Genomic DNA, 24,088 nt, shown 5'->3' with positions numbered 1-24,088 from the left:
TGACGTTTTCCTTTATTTAATGAAGGTATAAATTCAACCTATCCTGCATCAATAACATGCAGATGCATGTATCTGGTAAAAAAATAAAATAAATAAATCAAGCACATGATTAGCACTAACAAATTAACACGAGAACAGCTGACAGTTATCAGACACAGTACTGCAGCACAGTCCCATACTTCTCATACAAACCAGCAGGAAGAATAAGCAAATAAGTAATATGCACTTGCCTCACAAGGCAGTTTTAATTGTGCCTTTTAATCCACCAGTTTTCTATGAAATGATAGCTGATACCTCTTACTCTTTGATTCAGCCTTGTCACTTAAACCCTTGCTCCAAGATAACTTTTTTCTGTGTACAATAGAGTCATTCAGAAATCCAACCTACCATCTTTTTACAAGCACTCTCCAACATTTATGAATGACTTTTTAACATGGTGTTAAAAGATCAAAATGGTAGACAGCACTTTTAGAGTTGGATCTATGCAATGGCAGGATCAAACATAAGCAGCACCACGCTGATTCATCAGCACCATTGGTAGGCATATAAACAGGTATAGTTAATCTAAAAATTCACACTGATCATACATACCAGAAATAAAGAGATTTTGTCCAAGTGTCTCAGTCTGCAGTTAGAACAAAAATAAAAGAATGTATGCACATGATAGAAATTGAACTTCATCTGATTTTAAATAATTACAAAAATATGATCACTGGTAGCAGCTACCTTAAGGAGTAACATTAATTACTTTTAATTTCCAAGTTCAATTTCCAAGACCTACGCACTAGTAAATACTATACACTGCCCAAGACTGCTCTGAATTTCTTTAGATTTCAATGTCCTTCTGTTGAAAATCCCCTCCCCCAAAAGAAAAAAAAATGAAAATGCAATAATGTCAAGGCCTGCATTATCACACAGTGATGCCATCCCCAAGGTTTTAAACTCCATTTAATTTCCCTTCATTAGTTTTGCTGCCATTACTTCTTCATGCCTTATCAGTTATGCAATGACTGTGTCCTTCTATTCAATTCCCTTGGTGTTAAAAATTGTGGGCAGGGCTAGTGCCAGACAGCTGCCAGCTGACACAATGATAATACACACCACAAAGAAGGTTCTGAACAAGACTCATTCACAAGTCCAAGAACTCTAAGAGTCATACCCACAGCTGACCATGCCAATAATTTCCACTGAGAGCTGTCTCTTAGGGATTTGAACATTCTCCTCATGTATAGGGTTTTTCTCCAGGTACTCTGTTCAAGTCTCTGTGGTTGTGTTTTTGATTATGCCCTTCTAAGTACTGATACCCAATCTTAGTACCAAGGATTCATTTCTGGAAGGTGCCTGATTCTGGAGGGATTGGTTCTGGCTAACTAAAACCCTGAACTGGATTAAGAAGTTTATGGAGAAGGATTAAGTAATTTTTAAATGCATTGTGTTAAAGTGTCTAGAAGAGTGTTTGTATATAACATGCAATGCAACACTCAGAATGTTTTTTTTTCTTTTAAAACAAAGCTAATACTTAATAATGGCTGAAATACATTTCAAATGAAACACAAGAGCTTTGTACACTATGCCAGATGTTTTCGTATCTAGCACATTAAATTTAATAGAAACCACCCAGTCCAAATTATACTGTGGCAGTTTCTAAAAGGTAATTAATGCCATAATTACATCATATGTTCATCTGATATAGCACACCATCACCACAGCAATGGGATGGAAGATTCAAACCATCTTGATCTGCTGATCCAAACCCCAGGTATTTCATTCCCACACCATAACCATCATCATCATCATCATCATGCCACTTCATAAAGTACCTGCTAAAACTTAAACAGAGTTAAGGCCTAGTAAAGGACATATAATCAGAGATCACCTAGAATACGGACAAAATTTGTGCCCAAAACAACAATGCAGTACAAAAAGCATGAACCATGCAATAATAAAGAAAGCTTTTATTGATGCAGCCTCTTAAGCCACAGCCTCACTATCCCTCATGCCAAATGGTTCAGGGTTTAAGACAAGTTGTTGCCACTCAGAAAATGAAAAACATTAATGGCTAATGAAATTAGCAACTGAAGAAATTCTGTGATGAAAAAACTGATAATAGGTATTAATTTATTTTTGTTCAATATAATAACAAAACAAAACTCAATAAAGATTAAATGACCTGCTCAGAGCCACATACTGTAGTTAGGAATAAATAGCGTGCAACATCATGGTATGAAGCTATAATCTTCAAGACACTTAGTGACACAGCCAGATTTTTTTGAACAGTAAAGCCTGTCTAACCTTGTCAGAGCTGGAGGAAAATAATGAGTGCTAGCTCTGCAAAACTAGGCACAAGGCATGGCTCTGTTCTGGATGGAATAGAAGTCTACAGCAAAATTATGAATTCACTTTAGTAAAGTGTTAGACAATAAAGTTAGCCAAACACCTAGGTTGGAATGAAAATTTGCATTAACCCTTCCTATAATACCATGTTGTTAAGTATCATTACACCTTGTGCTCAAAAAAGTCTTTTATTTATCCATCAGCTGACCTGCAGAATATGTTGGTAATTGGCTGCCATAACTACTACTTACAAGAACACCAAAGGATCACCATTACCCTCCCTCTCCTTTACCATCCAGAGCAACCCATGCTGAGAGACTCACCTCTGGTGTGTTCTTCTTAAACTCGCGGCTCTGATCAATAAGCTTTTTTCTGGACTGCTCACTCTCATCTTGTCTGTTGGCCAGTACAGTGGCGGTAGCATCAAGCTCTCTCTGGGAACAAAACAAGACACAAGTCTGTCATTACGCATAGCGCCTTTCTGCGGGTTTCTCATTTGCATTAGAACACCAAGGCGGCCAAGTGCTTCCATGAAAAAGACAAAAAAAAAAACCCTTGCTGAATGCCACTGCACTACTGAGCTCCCATAAGCCAAGCAGATTATGGCATTCATGCAGAAAGAAAAAAAGGGAGAGAGAGAGCAGCGAGATTGTCCCCTCACCGAGACTTTAGAATAAAAAAAAAAAAAAAAATAGCACTAATAGCAGCAGGAGAAAATATACTTAAAACCTAACATAGAAGACATTTTTGTAAATGTTTCATTGGTATAACTAAATAAATTAGAGAAATGGGTGGAAAAAACAGAAAAAATGAACAAAATGCTCATTAGAAATTATGCACAAACAAAAATAACCTCATCCTTTGTATCATACAGTTCAGCTTGGGCATGTTGAGGTGGATCCTACTATATCTTGGAGTATACATTACATAAAACACACATAACGACACATGGAGTGTTCAGCAAGCTTTATACAGCATTTCAAAATGCTGATGCCTGCATTTTATGCTTTTTGGGAGTGTTAATTTTCTTTCAACCACTGGTAGGCAAAACACACACTACATTGCCATTGTTTTCAGAACGACAGATGTGCCCAGTTAGTGCCTTTCAAAACACCTTAAATGTCTAGTGGCAAATGCAAATTTGACAATTTGGATATCAAAATAATAGGGGTGACTGGAATTTTTGGATTTTTAATTTATTGGTAGTTCAAACTCATCCCTAACAATGTAATAAGAAAAATTACAGACAGCAATTACCAATGTATAATTCAGGAGCTGATTCCTTATAGTCTACACAAATGGAAAATAAAAAGATACAAGTATTTCACAACACTAAAACAATAAATAAGGTTAATAAGAACAAGTACAGCAAGCTTACATAAATATTATGAAAGATCTTTTCATGAAATTAACTGTACATTATCAGTATGTCTAAAAGCACAACTTCATGGACATTATAATCAAGACAGGATATTGGTTTTGTTAACAACAGATGAATGAGACTTGACAAGCTTTGTGTGGCAGGGATAAAGGAAAGCAAGTCTGTTCCCAGTCTTCGGCAAGTGATAAAACGTACTGAAGTCTGTCGGAGTTTCAGAGATCACGTTTTGATTTACTTAGCAACAAGTTTTCATTCAGGGCAAAGTTGAATACAGTTGAGAATTTCCCTATAGATTTGTATTCAAAAGCACTTCTTTTTACAGTCCAAAACCACCCTTCAAAAAATGGTCATTAGGCAGTGACCTAGGAATAATGCACAACATTCCAGGCAGTAATCATATAGGAGATGTGAGAGATGCACTTCTGTGGTAGCAAGACACATCACTTCTTTAAGCAACTGTGGAGCTCTAAGCTAATGAGATGAATGAAAATGAAGATGTAGTTCTCTTGACTTCCCTATGCTTGCACGGATCTCTGCCTTCTTAAACAGGTTCTGGCACTGAAATGAAAAATAGTTCATCTCACTAATGTCTGTAGTGCTAAATAATTTAGTTAAAATGCACTCTCTCTAAGCAAAGTTGCACAGTATATTGTTGCCTACTGGATTAAAGAAATTCAATTCAATAATACAATACATATAATACCTTTAGCAATGTCTCTGTTATTTTGTTAGTTGTACTTACAATTGGATACCATCAAAGAGCCACAATTGACTGCATAGCCTAGAGAAGAGGGATTTGTCCGATTACAGGTTGCAATTAATAAAAGCAATGACTAAGTGGTAGGTTATGAGTTAGCATATTACAAAAGTTATTATCACACTAAACACTCTCACAGAGTTTACAGTTACCAACCAACCAATAGTTTGCATTTCTTACTAAGGTCTATTACAAGAGTGCATCTACAGTCAAAGACATGAACACACAATACAGCTTCCTTTACCTGTAAAGGACATCATCTTACTTTCTGTGCTATACGCGGAGGGCAGGACTAGGGCCACCTTAAGGCAGAAGTAACTGCTATGCAAAAGGCGCCATTATATAAATACATGTGCATGTGGCATTAATGTCCCAATTCAATTTGATTTCAATTCACAATGTCCTGATTCGATTCAATATCGGTTTTATCATTATTTAATTGGCATGCACTGATATATTTGAAGTGCTGGCATTTTTTGAGATTATATTAATGTTCTCAATGTAATGTTTAGTAATGTGACAAATTTCAATAACACTCTATTTGAAGGGTGTCTACATAGTGTTTTCATAACATATTCACAAGCATTGAACAACATTTAAAAATCAATACTTGATACGTAATGAACAGTTAACACGAGTACTTGCAAGAGGCTGAACAAAATACCATTGCTCTTTACACTTTTTCTCAGCACTGCACTCATTGAAAATTCACCATAATTTAGTAAACATATCTATCCCCACATCAGAGTCCGCATATGGGGGTCTCCTTCTTTTAATACAAAGCAGTGGCATCTGCTTTATAAAATGCCTGTATCATCTAGCAAATAATATTATTAAAAATATCAAAATATTGCTTATTGAATAATAAATATTATTTAGTAGCTTATTAGCCAAATTTATTCCCCTACTGGACCGTAACTAATCTTGAATTAGTCGAAATTAAAGATTTGTGTCTTTCTATAATTTTACACATACAGTTGCTCACATGTAACTGTTGAATTAATCAGTCTCGAAAATGTGTCCTCACACTTCTTCCTCAGACTAAAAAGGAAGTGTTTTAAAATGAGTATCTAGTGCTGAGGCTTGTTGACAGTGGTGCTGTATGAATGGAACATAAAAGACAAACAGCCACCATGACTGACAACTTTGCTAATATGATCTGTGCAGTATAGCTTATAGAACTACTTTATGTCACTGCACAAACTGAGTTAGGTATCACGGGCTGCTCTGAAAATTCGAACAACCTGCGTGCTTGGCCGGGTGAGACGCGTTGCAAACATTTTCCCCCTCAGCAGTACAGCTACTGTAGCCACATGCCAACACACAAACTTGTGACTGATGTGGTCACGTAAAGAGATGGCGCATTGGAGATGCTAGAAAGGTTTTCGGAACAATGGCCATCATCTCAGCAGCTCTGCATACCATATAGGCAGTGAGGTTGCTCCCGGTGTGACTGGCATACAGTGCACTTATCTGCAACATATCCACCACATGCACCCACTCAATTTTAATGTAATGACATATGACTGTCATGTAGGAATCAGCTGCCCAAGATGTCCAGCTGTCACAAGTTAAGGCTACTCTCTCCACTGACCTGAAAGACGTGGTGATGCCTTGCTTAAGATCATCATAAAGCCTAGGTACAATGACTTCACTCATTTACTTTCCTGTTGGTATAGTATATAGCGATTACAAAATTTACAGTATATCATTTGTTGAAAGCCCTCGTTGTCAACAACAGTGTAGGGTCTCATATCTTTACAGATAACTGCTATAGATTGTTATTTTTTGGGCCCGAGACAAATTAAGCTTGGAGTTAAATGCTGTCTCCTATGTACAATTGTTTCGGCTCTACTCAGTTGGATGTCAACGGTTTCTGGGTGATATCCGGTTAAGTCATTTCTCGGAATTTGTTGTTACCATAATACTTAACTCTGAGTTGCACAGCTTATGTACGGGTTTGCTTTTATCCAGCTGTGCTTTACCGATGTACTGTTTGAATTCATAGTAAGTCCACACATCTGATTGAAGTGTCGAAGGTGCTGATTTCAGTTAAGGAGGGCATGCCAGTTTGTGCAAAGTACTATATGTAGATTTTTACTTATCTCTGTTTAGTGTCGATGATGCTAATTTCAGGTAAGGAGGATGCACCACTTTGTGCAAAGTACAAGCAGTAAAGCTCTTTTTCCGTAGAAAGCCTTACCAGGCACATTAGAAACATCTACTGGATCTGACACCAAAAACGAAAATAAGCAAAAACCTACATATAGTAATACAGCAGGATAGAGATCCACTGATCAATCTTGAGACTTTAAGAATTGATAACAAATCGTTTAAACAAACAGTAACAAATAAACAGAAAATCAATATTTTACCCAGGCCTAATGTACACTAGTAGGAACCAGATTCAGTATTTAACTTATTTTAACATAATTCACAATTAGGGCTCTAATAAAGTTTGCCTTCCATATAAGAAACTCATACAGACTCTGGATCATATTAGATAATATGTTTGAAAGACCAGTTCTTAACAGGTTTTATTTACCTTGACATGATAAGTACTCGGTTATGTAACCCAACTGAAGAGAACATTTCAGTAAATGTGCAAAAATATGCCTGAGAAGGCATCAGACTTGCTCAGCAAAAATTAAAGCAAAAATGAAACTTTTCTGATTCTAAAGCATTAATTCAAGATTCATTCTAAAGTAAAGTCATCTAGTGTTGGTTAGACATGGCCAAATCACAGAAGCAGAACCAACATTACTGTAGTGAATTAATGTTATTTGCTTATTAAAAAATTCTTCAATTACCTACACGAGGAGTATATGTAAACTACTGACTATGACTAATTTTAAATGAACAAATGATATATTGGAGCATGTATTAGAAAAAGCTGCTTTAATTTTTTTTGAAAAACTGGCATAAGGATGTAACTCATTAAAAATAATGCATTCCAGTTACAATAGTTACACTCTGCACTCCACATCAGTAGAATGTGACAGTCTTTCTTATCTGCATGATTGCAGCACATCTTTCAGAGATAAAATTGCACCACCTGTACAAAAACCAGATTCAGCCAGCAGATGCTCAGCGTATTGCAAAATTGTTCCCAGTCATAAGATATTTGTGAATGCAGATTGCATCTAAAGTAAATGTACAAAGATTGATTTGATTCTATAACTTTAAAAACAATTATCAATTTTAGAATCAATGCAAGGAAAAATTAATTAATTAAAGGCAGGAAGCACAGTGCTGAATTTGGGACAGGATTCTTAAATGACTCACAGAATTTGACAAGAGTTCTGCATATTTTGCCATTTAAAATCTGGTTATGGTAGTTATCAATGGATACAATTCTTCCAAAAGATGGTTAACACTCTTTTTTATATGAACTACACTTAAAAGTAGGGCTCTTAACATTTTGTATTTACAGTAAAATTGAAAAAGATGCAAGCTAAAATTTCAAAAACCACACAATGCTAATTATATACACAGTATATTGTAGTGAAAGAAAATAACAACGTATATACAGTGTCTTCTTCAAAAACAGACTAGACAAAGTAAATCCTCTCTGCTCCAGCCTGACGTGCACATGTGTGGTCTAAAACCTAAAAACTAGCTGGGAAGAGGAGAGCTGAGACTTGCAATAGCAGACTACCAGAGATTACTTGGCTTTGGTAATTTTAAAATTAATTAAAAATAAGACAAAATGCACAAAGTTGATATATTTTCAGTCAACATCCCCATCCTGAATGTATGTAGTCATACTGTATGTACAAAAACATAAGCATGGCATTCATCATGGCGTACTACTGAACATACTCTGTATCCCGCCACTGTTACGCTGCCAATCCACTATTCTTGTCCATGGAAAGTGATACCAAAGATCTAGTGAGTCTTAAAACCCAAGGTTGAAAGGAGTTAATCTACAAGTCTGCCTAGCACATACACATACTACTGTAGGATGTCTAGGAGATGGTGGATGGTGAGTTGGCCTTGGTTACCAGAAACATAACTTTGTCATTCATAACTGCCTGTGCATGAACTGCCCCAAAAGTTATCTTCTCCTGGAATGCTATTGATTGGACTTTGTTTTTGTATTCCTCTCCTCTTTTGTCAATTGGCCACATCTTAATTATAATGTCATGATTTCTTTGTTTATCAAATTAAACTGCTTTGTTTTACTGTGTACTATTATATATATATATATATATATATATATATACTACATTCATATATACAGTGGTGTGAAAAACTATTTGCCCCCTTCCTGATTTCTTATTCTTTTGCATGTTTGTCACACAAAATGTTTCTGATCATCAAACACATTTAACCATTAGTCAAATATAACACAAGTAAACACAAAATGCAGTTTTTAAATGATGGTGTTTATTATTTAGGGAGAAAAAAAATCCAAACCTACATGGCCCTGTGTGAAAAAGTAATTGCCCCCTTGTTAAAAAAATAACCTAACTGTGGTGTATCACACCTGAGTTCAGTTTCCGTAGCCACCCCCAGGCCTGATTACTGCCACACCTGTTTCAATCAAGAAATCACTTAAATAGGAGCTGCCTGACACAGAGAAGTAGACCAAAAGCACCTCAAAAGCTAGACATCATGCCAAGATCCAAAGAAATTCAGGAACAAATGAGAACAGAAGTAATTGAGATCTATCAGTCTGGTAAAGGTTATAAAGCCATTTCTAAAGCTTTGGGACTCCAGCGAACCACAGTGAGAGCCATTATCCACAAATGGCAAAAACATGGAACAGTGGTGAACCTTCCCAGGAGTGGCCGGCCGACCAAAATTACCCCAAGAGCGCAGAGACGACTCATCCAAGAGGTCACAAAAGACCCCAGGACAACATCTAAAGAACTGCAGGCCTCACTTGCCTCAATTAAGGTCAGTGTTCACGACTCCACCATAAGAAAGAGACTGGGCAAAAACGGCCTGCATGGCAGATTTCCAAGACGCAAACCACTGTTAAGCAAAAAGAACATTAGGGCTCGTCTCAGTTTTGCTAAGAAACATCTCAATGATTGCCAAGACTTTTGGGAAAATACCTTGTGGACTTATGAGTCAAAAGTTGAACTTTTTGGAAGGCAAATGTCCCGTTACATCTGGCGTAAAAGGAACACAGCATTTCAGAAAAAGAACATCATACCAACAGTAAAATATGGTGGTGGTAGTGTGATGGTCTGGGGTTGTTTTGCTGCTTCAGGACCTGGAAGGCTTGCTGTGATAGATGGAACCATGAATTCTACTGTCTACCAAAAAATCCTGAAGGAGAATGTCCGGCCATCTGTTCGTAAACTCAAGCTGAAGCGATCTTGGGTGCTGCAACAGGACAATGACCCAAAACACACCAGCAAATCCACCTCTGAATGGCTGAAGAAAAACAAAATGAAGACTTTGGAGTGGCCTAGTCAAAGTCCTGACCTGAATCCAATTGAGATGCTATGGCATGACCTTAAAAAGGCGGTTCATGCTAGAAAACCCTCAAATAAAGCTGAATTACAACAATTTTGCAAAGATGAGTGGGCCAAAATTCCTCCAGAGCGCTGTAAAAGACTCATTGCAAGTTATCGCAAACGCTTGATTGCAGTTATTGCTGCTAAGGGTGGCCCAACCAGTTATTAGGTTCAGGGGGCAATTACTTTTTCACACAGGGCCATGTAGGTTTGGATTTTTTTTTCTCCCTAAATAATAAAAACCACCATTTACAAACTGCATTTTGTGTTTACTTGTGTTATATTTGACTAATGGTTAAATGTGTTTGATGATCAGAAACATTTTGTGTGACAAACATGCAAAAGAATAAGAAATCAGGAAGGGGGGCAAATAGTTTTTCACACCACTGTATATATATATATATATATATATATATATATATATATATATATATATATATATAAATGACAGATGGTTCAATTATTTCAGTCAATCCATTACAGTAATCCCTCCTCCATCGCGGGGGTTGCGTTCCAGAGCCACCCGCGAAATAAGAAAATCCGCGAAGTAGAAACCATATGTTTATATGGTTATTTTTATATTGTCATGCTTGGGTCACAGATTTGCGCAGAAACACAGGAGGTTGTAGAGAGACAGGAACGTTATTCAAACACTGCAAACAAACATTTGTATCTTTTTCAAAAGTTTAAACTGTGCTCCATGACAAGACGGAGATGACAGTTCTGTCTCACAATTAAAAGAATGTAAACATATCTTCCTCTTCAAAGGAGTGCGTGTCAGGAGCACAGAATATCACATAGATAGAGAAAACAATCTCTAGCAAACAAATCAATAGGGCTGTTTGGCTTTTAAGTATGCAAAGCACCGTGGCACAAAGCTGTTGAAGGCGGCAGCTCACACCCCCTCCGTCAGGAGCAGGGAGAGAGAGAGAGATAGAGAGAGACAGAGTTTGTTTTTCAGTCAAAAATCAATACGTGCCCTTCGAGCTTTTAAGTATGCGAAGCACTGTGCAGCATGTCGTTTCAGGAAGCAGCTGCACAAAAGACAGCAACGTGAAGATAATCTTTCAGCATTTTTAGACGAGCGTCCATATCGTCTAGGTGTGCGAACAGCCCCCCTGCTCAATCCCCATACGTCAGGATCACAGATAGTCAGCGCAAGAGAGAGAGAAAAGTAAGCAATCTAGCTTCTCAGCCATCTGCCAATAGCGTCCCTTGTATGAAATCAACTGGGCAAACCAACTGAGGAAGCATGTACCAGAAATTAAAAGACCCATTGTCCGCAGAAATCCGCAAACCAGCAAAAAATCCGCGATATATATTTAAATATGCTTACATATAAAATCCGCGATGGAGTGAAGCCGCGAAAGGCGAAGCACGATATAGCGAGGGATCACTGTATAGTGGAAAATATCTGTGCTTTGAATCTGTACTCACTGAAAAACAGTACATAAAAAGAAAGCTGAATTAAACCAAACTATAAAAACAAAGGCCTCCCAACCCTCTATAAAAGAAAAGCAGTAGCAAATCTATAAAAGAAAAAACTACTGTAGAGTGATTTAACTAATTTTTTTTCAGTTTAGTTTCACAGGGAGTTGGTACCTATCTTAGCAACCCTGGCAACAAGCAGAAAGAAACCCTGGACAGGTTCGCAGTCAACTGTAGGGCACACTCACTCTCCCTGGGCCATTTCATTGTTATCATATTACCTGCAGTGGTGGCAAAACAGAACTCTGGTTAACAGGTCTGCCTAACACATGCAGCATTTTGGAATGGAATCCCATGCCTGACTACAGTCTGTGTGGAGCTGACACTTTTTCCACATGTGTGTTTTTCTCTAGGTAGCTTTAATTCCATATTCCAAAGACGTGTCGGTTAGGTTAATTGTTGATTGTAAACTGGTCTCGTGTAAGACATCAAAAACTCAGTTGCTTGTTGTAATTAACTATCTACTTAATTGTACAGCCTGCTCTGTCTGACAAACATTAAGAAGGAAATGAAACATAAAAAGTTATATATACTGTGTATATAATCGAACTTGAAAGATTACTAGGAGTGCTCTAATTATGTGCCCGTTTAACTCATAAAACCATACAATATGAACATATGACTATAAATATGAAAAGCAAGTATGAATAGACAAGCCATAACAACCATTTACCCAGATAAAATAAAAAATTGAGTTTATGGAACAACTGCTTATTGTGAATAAGTTCTTAAGAAAGAAAGCTAAATAAGTTGTAAAATCTTTTTTTTTTTTTTTTTTAATTTCACTAAGCACTAAAATAACCTTATCAAGGCAAAAAATGTGTGTAGCTGGATGAAATTATTATTAGGCCTGTCAATATTATATAATCACCAGATCGCGATTATTTGACCTGACCATGATTATTTTGCATTATCAGTACAATCATTTCTAGTCATCTATATAATAGCTGGATGAAACAGGAACATCATATTTCTCTCAGTATTTCCACATTATTTTACACCATTTAAGGTTTGACTGGGGCTCGTTTTTGTTCAGTACAAAAGAAGGTTACTTTTAAAAGCAAATTAGTTACATTACTCATATGTTACTTATTATAAAATATAATGTACTACAAACAAACAGTGTGTTACTTTTGTCTTAACTCTTTCTTCTCTTGTATGAGAAACTGCACATTTCATTGGCTAGAATTTGTTATTAAATCCAAAACCCAAGAACCTTCATAAAACCAACCAGACATACAATCAAATTTGATAATTTTCTCGTGTTTTATAAATATTATAGCTAAACTAGGCCAGAATCTCAGAGGAACATGCTCCACTGGCAGCCAAGACCTGTCTGACTGGGCTGAATGCCTGAAGAGGCCGACTATAAAAAGCAGCTACCTGAGTAGCGGAGTGAGGGCGCATACAGAGCCCTGCTATCATGTCTCCCTAGCTTTTGCAATACACCTAAGTGCTGCAATGATCACTGGCCAGGGATACTGTACAATGGTTGAACCCTGCAACTCTAAACTGGGTGGATTAAATGTACCCTCAGCACATGCAGTAGTGATTTTCGAGGAGAGGCTGGTTATGTGGGTGTCAAAATGGTATACAAAGGGCTTAATATGATGCAGCAGGTCATCTAAGCTAAAGGTAAACATTCATAATTTTTTGAAGTGTTCATCATGTAGGTCTCGCAGTAACAAAAATACACCCTTCCTCCATTTACTGCGATTGTTTAATGGTTTATCTTCTCTTTTCCTCTCAAAGCCAGTAATAACAGGCACAACTCTTCTTCCATCAGTAGAGTGTCACTTCCTCTGCGGTGACATTGTTAGGCATGAGACACTGACCAAACACTGTCACCTGCTGAATAGAAGAATATCAACTTGTGAATGAAATAGGCCAGTATCTGGAAGGATGCCAGTTTGAATCACCGTTACTACCAAAAGAGATCCTACTCTGCTGGGCCCTTGAACAAGACCTTTAACCTGCAATTGCTCCAGGGGCACTATACAATGGCTGAACCTGAACTCTGACCCCAAGGGGTATGCGAAAACTAATAAATTCCTAATATAAGAAATTGTATACGGTGAAATAAAAAAAAAAAAATTGTTTGGTTGCTAAGTTTCACACAGAACGTATAAATCAGGTTTACTCCAATGACAGCAGGCAATGTCTTTGCAAACAAACCAAAAAAAAAAGTCAGTAGCTCTGTAAAATAATGCAGTCCATTTTTTGGGAAGTTGGCATAAATAATCTTCCATTGTAATGCAGTTTTGTTTGTTTTTAATATAATGTAATGCAGGAATTTTTACTTAGTATAAAATAGATATTATGTTACGTTACTCGTCACTTTAAAAAGTAAGCAAGGTTCCCCTTGATGATGAAGTTAGCAAGGAAATACATGTACATTTGTGCAAGTACTGCCTTCTGACAGAACATTCAGTACGGCTGGCAAACATTGAGATGCTGCCTTAAGCCAGATAAGGAAAATATGTTAGTGTTCCTTGTCCAGAATCTACCAAGCCAGTGAGGAGTATTATTGGCTGTGGTTGTGGATGACCAAGATATAGCATGTTTTGGCCACAGTACATTGTTTGATTATGGTACCTTGGTCATTAGTTGCTATTTATGTCATATCTGCCCTGTACCATTTTTGTTTGGAAAGGCAAACAAAAATGCAATTTTTATTTATATGTTCCAATATTCAATACAAATCAAATGCTCTTCTTCTTTATAAAGTGAATATGTATTATATTTAAACTATTATTAGGCTTACACTATAATAGTTGTATAAAATGAACAGAAAAAGACAATTAAATTATTAATTGCAATTATTTATACTACAATCCATCCACTAAAATTTCATTATAGTGACAGCCCTAGATGTTATGCTTCCAACTGTTTAAGACTACAAAGTAAAGAATGTAAGATTATCATTCTGTCAGTGTTTACCTGAAAAACTCCCCGGATCTCTCTTCTTACTACGGATAAGTCATTCCTGATTTTATATTGTTTTCAATTTGACTTCTTCACCCACACTGCACTGCAGCAATGCTAGTTTTTGTGTTAAACTCACTTTTACTTGTTCAGAAACCACCTAGTGTTTATCCAGAAGTGCTTTATCATGTATTTCACATTTATTTGATTTTTGATTAAATATTGTCAATGTATATGAATTATCAAGTACAGCTTTTACAGCCCTTCAAGTAACCTTAAGAATACAACTCAGATGTTTAGGTTGCTCTTTGCTTTTTTTGGGGGATAATTTATTAGACACTGTATTTGAAAAATATGACATGTTGTTTCTGATATGGCCTACATTAATGTCCTTAAACAATATTACATGGAATAAAAACTCAACCTAGGAGCATAAAAGAAACACAGAGTGTGGGTTACCAGAATAAAAATGACAACCATGAGAACTGCAAAGTGGTAAGACAAGGAAGGGAGGGACCCAAAATGGAGCACAGATACTTGAACCTGGTCCTTGTAGTGAAAGAATCTTGAACTCTGTTAAGTGTTTTATTTATAAGATAGGTAAAATAATTCTATATGGAATATATTCCATTTAGAAAAAATGTCAATTATAGATAAGTAAGATTGTCAATCAAATTAACACTGCTTAAATAAAAACCTAAATGAAAATTAGTGTAAATGCTAAGTGAACTAGAATTTTCAATGTCCTTATGAAAAAGAATATTGGTAAAAAAAATCATCAAAATGTAGGAGATTAATGACTACAACACTACAGGTTAAAACAAGAAAAATAAAGTCGGACACACCTTTCAAGAGGCTTGCAGGGCAAAAGGTGCAAAAACAAAATGAAGGCCCACAATGTTCAATGCATGAAGCCCGATTTCACCTAAATAATTTAGATAAAAACATTTAGTCAAAATATGGATAACATCGTTGCTTTTGTAAAATTAAAAGAATTTAAAACTTATTGATGGTAATTGCTAAAAAATGAAGGGGTTTTGGTTTGCTACTAGCACAGTGACAGGCAGCATATGACATAATTCTTACAGCTTTTCAATCTACTGAGAGGTGTTTTTATTCTGTCACACATACAGAATTAGGTGGCAGCCTAAAAAATGAAAAAATACTTTCTCCATTCTCTCATCCAACAAAAACTGGAAAGTGGCTTTGTTTCTTTGATGTTTGTTTATAAACCCAACACTACACTGTGCAAATGTCATCAGAACACAGACACCTCAGAGGATCAAAACAGAACTCGGTACAGAGATACCCAGCAAAAAACAGTCACAATTTTACACTTTGCAAAGGAAAACATACACATCTGAAAGCAAATCACCTCCAAAGTCATTAGTTTCACCCGAGAAAACCTGAAGTCAATAACTTATCTCTTTACAGTCACAAAAATTAAAAGCTTCCCTCTTCACCCTAACATCCAACTTAAAGGCTAAAAAGGAGTAAAGATGTCCAGGAACAGAATCTCTCCTTACACAATGACCTAGGGAGTAGGCAAAGTGGTGGGAAACCCTCTTTTTGACTCGCAGGGCAGGATTTGTGTATAAAAGACCAAATTGTACTATGTAATGGCTTTATAATTTTCCTAATGGAAGAATTTTGCTGGCTCAGGCAGTGGTGCTTGTCTTAGTTAATTTGTTCAGTAGTAAACGCTGATGGAACAGATTACCACGCTCCCCCGAGAGCCGCCTGTGCCAGATGCTATCAGCTGCATATGCAACGGGAAATATTATTAGGCCATTTTCATACAGCTCGCACCTAAACCAGAGGAGATCAGCTTTTCATTTGAATTAGCAGCTGGGTAACAAAGTGTCAGGCTCCTAAACACTTACAAAATTACCTGGATCCATGCTCTAACAGCTACAAACAATATATATTATTTGTTTATGTGCATGTAAACATGCAAATAAGCACATATGGATACAACTAAATGTTCATCTTGCCCTTAAGAAGCAAGTCTTTTCCAAGGCTAATCTTATATGTTGACAGATCTCCCTAGTCAAAAATAGAAAATACACTTAAAACATATGTACAGACGTTTAAATAATATTGAACAACACCTATGCTGAATTATATGGAGAGCTGCCCTAGATAAGACTCTGCTCAGACAGCCCCTAAGCTACATGCAGTCAATAGCAGTCACAGCACCAATCTGTTGTAACAGAGCCAAGTAGTACCTAAGGCAAACCTGGTTTAGTAAACTGAAAAAACATACTTTATAACTTAGTGTTCTTTTAACATATTGCTCTATATACTGCATTACTGTTAACCTTTAATAGTGCCACTTGAAAATACACATTTTTATTTGTTTCCCCTTTGCCTGTTTCATATGCAGGATATATAGTCATATGAATAATTTTGGGAACCCCTCTCAGTCTGCATAATAATTTGCTCTACTTTCAACAAAAAAAGATAACAGTGGTATATTGTCTCTCATTTCCTAGGAACATCTGAGTACTGGGGTGTTTTCTGAACAAAGATTTATAGTGAAGCAGTATTTAGTTGTAGGAAATTAAATCAAATGTGAAAAACTGGCTGTGCAAAAATTTGGGTCCCCTTGTAATTTTGCTGATTTGAATGCATGTAACTGCTCAATGCTGATTACGTGCAACACCAAATTGGTTGGATTAGCTCATTAAGCCTTGAACTTCATAGACAGGTGTGTCCAATCATGAGAAAAGGTATTTAAGGTGGTCAATTGCAAGTTGTGCTTCCCTTTGACTCTCCTCTGAAGAGTGACAGCATGGGATCCTCAAAGCAACTCTCAAAATATCTGAAAACAAAGATTGTTCAGTATCATGGTTTAGGGGAAGGCTACAAAAAGCTATCTCAGAGGTTTAAACTGTCAGTTTCAACTGTAAGGAATGTAATCAGGAAACGGAAGGCCACAGGCACAGTTGCTGTTAAACCCAGGTCTGGCAGGCCAAGAAAAATACAGGAGCGGCATATGCGCAGGATTGTGAGAATGGTTACAGACAACCCACAGATCGCCTCCAAAGACGTGAAAGAACATCTTGCTGCAGATGGTGTATCTGTACATCGTTCTACAATTCAGCACAATTTGCACAAAGAACATCTGTATGGCAGGGTGATGAGAAAGAAGCCCTTTCTGTACTCACGCCATAGAGTTGCTTGTTGCATGCAAATGCTCTTTTAGACAAACCAGATTCATTTTGGAACAAAGTGCTTTGGACTGATGAGACAAAAATTGAGTTATTTAGTCATAACAAAAAGTGCACTGCAGGTGGAAGAACAACACCACATTCCAAGGAAAACAACTTCTATCTACTGTCAAATTTGGTGGAGGTTCCATCATGCTGTGGGGCTGTGAAGTTCAGGGACTGGGGCCCTTGTTAAAGTCGAGGGTCGGATGAATTCAACCCAATATCAACAAATTCTTCAGGATAATGTTCAAGCATCAGTCACAAAGTTGAAGTTACACAGGGGTTGGATATTCCAACAAGACAATGACCCAAAACACAGTTTGAAATCTACAAAGGCACTCATGCAGAGGGAGAGAAGTACAATGTTCTGGAATGGCCGTCACAGTCCCCTGATTTCAATATCATCGAAAATCTATGGGATGATTTGAAGCAGGCTCTCCATGCTCGTCAGCCATCAAAATGAACTGAACTGGAGAGTTTTTGTAAGGAAGAATGATCAAAAATACCTCCATCCAGAATCCAGACAGTCACGTATTTGCAAAAGGAGGCTCAACTAAGTATTGATGTAATATCTCTGCTGGGGTGCCCAAATTTATGTACCTGTCTAATTTTGTTATGATGCATATTGCATTTTTCTGTTAATCCAAAAAACTTAATGTCACTGCTGAAATACTATTGTTTCCATAATATATGTAATATATTAAAAGGAAGTTGCTACTTTGAAAGCTTAGCCAATGATAAACAAAAATCCAAAGAATTAAGAGGGGAACTTTTTCTTATGACTATACAATCTTTTCAGTGTCAATATTATTATATAGGCTATCAACACTCAGCACAACTTTTCAAAGTATTTCATGCCATGCTGGTGTAATTTTATCAGTGAAACACACTGGCAGCCAATCAAACTGATATGTTAAGGATCCAATAAACAAAAAAACAAATCTGTAGGCGGCAGCTGGTCAGTTCAACTGCTGCACTATGTGAGGATGATAATGGTTCATCAGGTAAGGATTTCACTGGACTGTGTACATAAGAAGCTACAAAAAAATTAAAGGAACATGAAGATAACAATTTGGTAAAAAAAGAAAAGAAAAAGGCATTTAATTTATTCTCATACACTGAATTACCTCCAGTGTGCCTGAAAATTTTTGATCTGGTCTTGTGCTTTGTGTTTCTAAAACAGGACAGTTTTCTCTTTTTTCTCAGGTGTAAACCTGCCAAGCCCATTATACGCTTTGGACAGTTTCCTTTGGTAATATTGTGAAAACAAAAAAAAAAAAAGCTGAAGGCCTGTGTTACATAAAAAAACAAAACAAGTTTTGCCTATAAGGCAACACAAACATGTTTAATTTTGTGCTTACACTTTTGAAAACGCACACACAGGAAAGTCACTGCCCAACTCAATGAACCTCCCAAGGAAAGAGCCCCTGGAAGTGGGCAATACAATAACCAGACATTCATCTGTAGCTAATCAGTATGTTCAGTGTGTTGAGAAGTCCTGTGGATCACCCCTTACAAAATACACAAGTATCGGTTTGTAAAACAGTTTAGCTTGAACTAATTAAATATACAGGCACCAATGTTAAAAGGATGACTATAATGGCAAACAGCCAATACACCAGCAGTATTAGTAAATTGCTGTACTGCAGATAGAGTGTAACTATAGAGTGGAAACAGGTATGCAATTAAAGAATTTGGATCTAAGACCAAAATACTGCAGGTTGAAATCTTAACCTGTGACAATTCCTTTTACCTCTTGACAATAAAATAAACAATATACTTGAATTCTGTACTACGCTAAACATGTGAAGGTTAAGCGAGCTGTGTACTATGAAAGGCACTACACAAATGCAAAACTGGTTACTCAGTACTCTCTGTGTGAATGCCAAGAAAAAAGACAATATGCATCAAAGAACAAGTTTAATTTCAGCCACTGTCCCTTCTGGAGAAATACATTTTTCATAAAATATTTTTATTTACCATTAAAAAACAAAAAAAACTGAAGTTGATATAATGCAGTTTTATAAATATTTTGTAAGTACTAGGGTGTTGTACTGTGTTAGCCATTATGAGTGTAGTGAGAAGTCAAGCAAAATGGCACCTTTTATTGGCTAACTAAAAAGATTACAGATCAATAGGTAGAAACCAACTTAGAACAGGTAACCAAGGCCACCCAATAGCACACGCACTGCAATAGATCAAAATTATACCAAAGGAAAACCAAGCAGGCATGAGGAAAACATCTGAAAAAAATCTCATATACTCAGATATGGGGATGGATATTTGAGGAGTAAACAAGACATTATATTTTTATATTATGTACATTAAACAACCATCAACAACAAAACAAATCAAATTAATAATATATTGAATAATTATTATAAAAGTAAAGTTGAATAAATCAGACTTTGCAGCTGCACGAATTACAAAAGAAAAAAAAAACATAATCGAGTATGTGTTCAAGTAAAGTACCACTTTTGGTTAGCAGAAATAGCCCAAAGGTTGTATAGAAATCTATATTTTGTACCTAACACTTGTATGCAAAATTTGGTTGACCTAAGTGAAAGCATACTCAAGTTATCATTTTTACACACACACACACACACACACACACACACACACACACACACACACAGGCAGGCACACAGACAGAATTCCAAAAATGTTATTTTGGGACTCCGGGAGATCTAAAACATTGAGATTGATCAAAATCTCGAAATGGAGTTTTTGGAGGATTCCAAAACTTTCCCTATACTTCATATATGAGAAAGTAAAAAATGACTGGCTAACAGGACCCCTCCCAAAAATTTGCTTTTCTATATCTGAATTACAAAGATATTCATATACCTGCAAGAAGGTATGGCAGAAGTAGGCAGTGTTAAATACCACCCAAATATATATATGTATATTTTTTCTTACTGTAAGTTTCTTCCTACTTGCTCAGAAAAAAAAAAACACAATTCACCTTTACTAAGCAAATGACAAGAAAATAAACTCAACAATACTCTTGACAAATCACCATGATTTAGATTTCATAAGTTTCCTTCCTAATTTCTTTCTTCAAGGCTTCAGTAAATACTCTGCTTTACTGCACTGAAAACACAAAAATAAGCTGTCCAGTCCATTATTGTGAAAGCGGTACCTATTTACACTCCCATCCTCATGGAATGAAGAGAACTTCAGTTACATCTGATGTAACACCATCTCGGTTTAGTTTTTCTTGGCTGTGGTTCTACATTTTTGTGTTAAAACTATACTTTGGAGTATTTAATAAACCCAGGTATTCAAAGATATGTTCAGTGTGAACAGAAAACTTCAGTGTAGCAGAAACACAGACATTTGCTTAAGATGGAGTCTTGGTAGAAATACAAACATCAGCCAATTAATATGTGCAAGAAAGCCTACAGCAGTGTGTGGTGTCCTTTCATTGCTTTTAATATTAGTAACAACTTTTTGCTTACCTTGAAATTCAACTTTCAAACAAACACAAGATTTATCATGAAACAATGCAGAAGGCAGATATGTAGTTACAGGTAAATCTTTTTAGAACAGCTAAAGGCTAAAACACATTACGACTTTCCAGCAATTGTTAGTTGTAGCCTTTTATAGATAATCTTATAGAGTCAGAGGTAGTCAGCATACTCCCATGAATTCCGTCACCTAATGTGACATACCCAGTGACTCACTCCAATTAGCATAACTAGCTCAGATAAAATCAAACACATTTTACTTTGTCTTTAGTTCTGTGGGGTGGGCTTGTATGCAAGGAAGTTGATACTTTCACCTCCGTAACATATCACGTGTTCGCTCCTTCCTCTCCTTTTCTAATGCTGAGAAACATGTCCATGCTTTTATCACATCCTGCATTGATTATTGTAATTCCCTACTGGAAGATGCCCCTTCTAATCTTATATCACAGCTCCAGCTTATTCAAAACTCGGCTGCAAGAGTCCTTACTCGAACCAGCAACAGTAAGAAAATCACACCCATCCTGCTTCGCCTTCACTGGCTCCCTGTGTCTTACAGAATTGAATATAAAATTCTACAAATAACCTACAAAGCCTTAAACGACCTTGCGCCAAACTACATCAGTGACCTTCTCCATCACTATGTGCCTGTCCGCCCACTAAGGTCCTCTTATTCTGGTAATCTTGTTGTACCCCACACTAATGTACACTCCATGGGTGACAGGGCCTTTAGCTATATAGCACCCAGACTCTGCAATGACCTTCCGAAATTAATCAGGTCAGCTGACTCCATGAATTCTTTAAAAAAAAAAAAAACAACTCAAAACTCATCTGCTCAGAAAGGCTTTTAGCTCTACCTGACTTTATTACCCTTCTCTCAGTTTACCTCCATGTCCAGATGCTCATGTAACCAGTGTGTGTGTGTGCTAGACCATCAATTATGTTGTCTGTTAGGCTTTTTTCTCTGAATTTACTATCTTACTCTTCTTTATTTATTTATCTGGTTTAGTACAATGCTATATACTGTATACCCTGCCATTTTTTCTTAAACTCTGTGAAGTGCCTTGAGCATGGGAAAGGCACTATATAAATAAAATGTATTATTATTATTATTATTATTATTATTATAGGCCCTTGAAGAGGAGCTCTTTACTTACTGTATTTTATTTAACTACACAGTCTACTCACTGAATTTATTAAAAGAGACTTGAAACCAGTTAAGAGTAATGCAAAACATACATGAAAAAAACACATATGGTCAGGCCAGGTATAGTATAGTACATTATAGTTACGGATGCCACTGCTCAAAAGGAAAGCCAAATATATCTTGGAGAAAGGGATCAAAACTGCAAAAAGGAAATACTCAGATGAGCTGCAGAAACAATTGTCTGCAAACAACAGCACATCAGGCTGGAGAAGCCTTAAACAGGTCACTAACTACAAGAAACAAACAGTTCTGCTGATACCAGTCTGGCTAATAAGTTAAATCAGTTTTCCAGACATATTGACAGGCAATGGGACATAAATCTACTCGATCGTCTCACCGATACTACAGCGCACTCATCTTCTTTTCAGCTTTACCTTACTGCCATCACTGCAAAAGACATCTGCAGCCTATTCAAAAAGCAAAATATTAAAAAGCTATAACCCTGGACTTTATTTCCCTTCTATGCTCAGGCACTGTGAAGACCAGTTGTCTGCAGCATTCGCAGACATTTTCAACCAGTCTCTGGATATGTGCACTCTCTCTGCCTGCTTCAAGACCTCCACCATAATTCCAGAAGCAAAAAAATCAAAGGTCACAGATCTAATGAGTACAGACCAATAGCTTTAACTTAGGATGCGCCAATCCTGTTTTTTTAAGGCCAATACCATCACCAATTTCATTTTACTTTATCGACCAATTCCGATAACCATTTCATTTTTTTCCCTCTCTTTAAAAAACTAAGCTCCTGCAAAACCAGACGAACAGAAGTGTTATGCCCTATATTAAAGTGTTAACTTTGGTATTTTTATAACTAAACTGTAGACCTCGGGTGTTAACTGGTCATTTTTATTAACAAAATTGAATTCTGAATGCTGCTTAAATGTAAATATACGTACACTTATAGGTTTTAGTCATTTTAAATCATTAATTACACTAAAGTTGTTTGCTGTTAAAATATACATTTACTACATTTATACAGCATAGGTGTTTTTTTATACAGTGTATCTGCCAGACATTGTAATTCTTGAGGTGTAATTATAAATAGCGATTATCATTTTCTTACCAAAACCTATGCTGTATGACACACATCAACAAATAATAAAGAGTACAAATCTTTTAAAAAAGCCTTTTGATTATTAGGCAGTAATTTCAAATTTGTCTTTATCTTTTCTTTTTCCAACTAAAAATGAAGGCTGCTACACCTAAAACACCACCTGCTGTCCAAACTCAAATGGTGTTCGTTTTAATTTAAAGGACAAAATAAAAAGACAAGAACCTTCAGACAGTCTCAGATTCCTTTTTTTTTCAGTTTATTACTCCACTTTTTTTAGTGTAAAGGCAAATATTCCAATTGTCTCTCACTCTCTGATAAAACAAGCTTCCACTCGCTGTTCTTTGCTTACACTGCAGGAAGTCTGTTGCAAAAAAAACTATCAACGATCATAATACCTTACGTAAAGAAGCATTACAACTGAATTATCATAATGCTTAGAAAAGCAGGGGCTGAAAATATTGTTTTTTTGTGATGGCCTAATTTAACAATCACCAATCACGTCTTTTTAGTGAAAATCAGCCGATTTAGGTCAGTGGCCGATTGATCAGAGCATCCCTAGCTTTAACCTCTGTGGTAATGAAAACTTCGAACAACTAATTCTGAATTCCCTCAAGAATGCTACAAAAGACTTCCTGGACCCATTTCAGTTTGCATACAGAACCAACCAAGTCTGTGGATGATGCAGTAAACTTAGGTCTGAGCTTTACTTACCAACACCTTGAAATGTCAGGGGCATATGTGAGGATCTTGTCTATGGACATTAGCTCTGCTTTCAATACAATCATCCCA

The 24,088-nt window shown here is 36.5% G+C and overlaps 1 protein-coding gene across 5 annotated transcripts in view; it reads right to left on the bottom strand.

Moving 5' to 3' along the window:
* The window catches only part of cux1b (cut-like homeobox 1b), a 559,925-nt gene that overhangs the window by 432,507 nt on the left and 103,330 nt on the right, over positions 1-24,088 (bottom strand). For all 5 annotated transcript variants that reach the window (XM_051930773.1, XM_051930770.1, XM_051930772.1 and 2 more), the window contains exon 2: positions 2,658-2,768. In XM_051930773.1, coding sequence (XP_051786733.1) covers positions 2,658-2,768 — 111 coding nt within the window. The remainder of the gene's footprint in view (positions 1-2,657; positions 2,769-24,088) is intronic.

This window comes from Erpetoichthys calabaricus, chromosome 8, assembly GCF_900747795.2.
Source record: "Erpetoichthys calabaricus chromosome 8, fErpCal1.3, whole genome shotgun sequence".
In the NCBI taxonomy this organism is placed as follows: domain Eukaryota; kingdom Metazoa; phylum Chordata; class Cladistia; order Polypteriformes; family Polypteridae; genus Erpetoichthys; species Erpetoichthys calabaricus.
The sequence above is the reverse complement of the archived record's forward strand: the minus strand, read 5'-3'. Positions and strand labels throughout refer to the sequence as shown.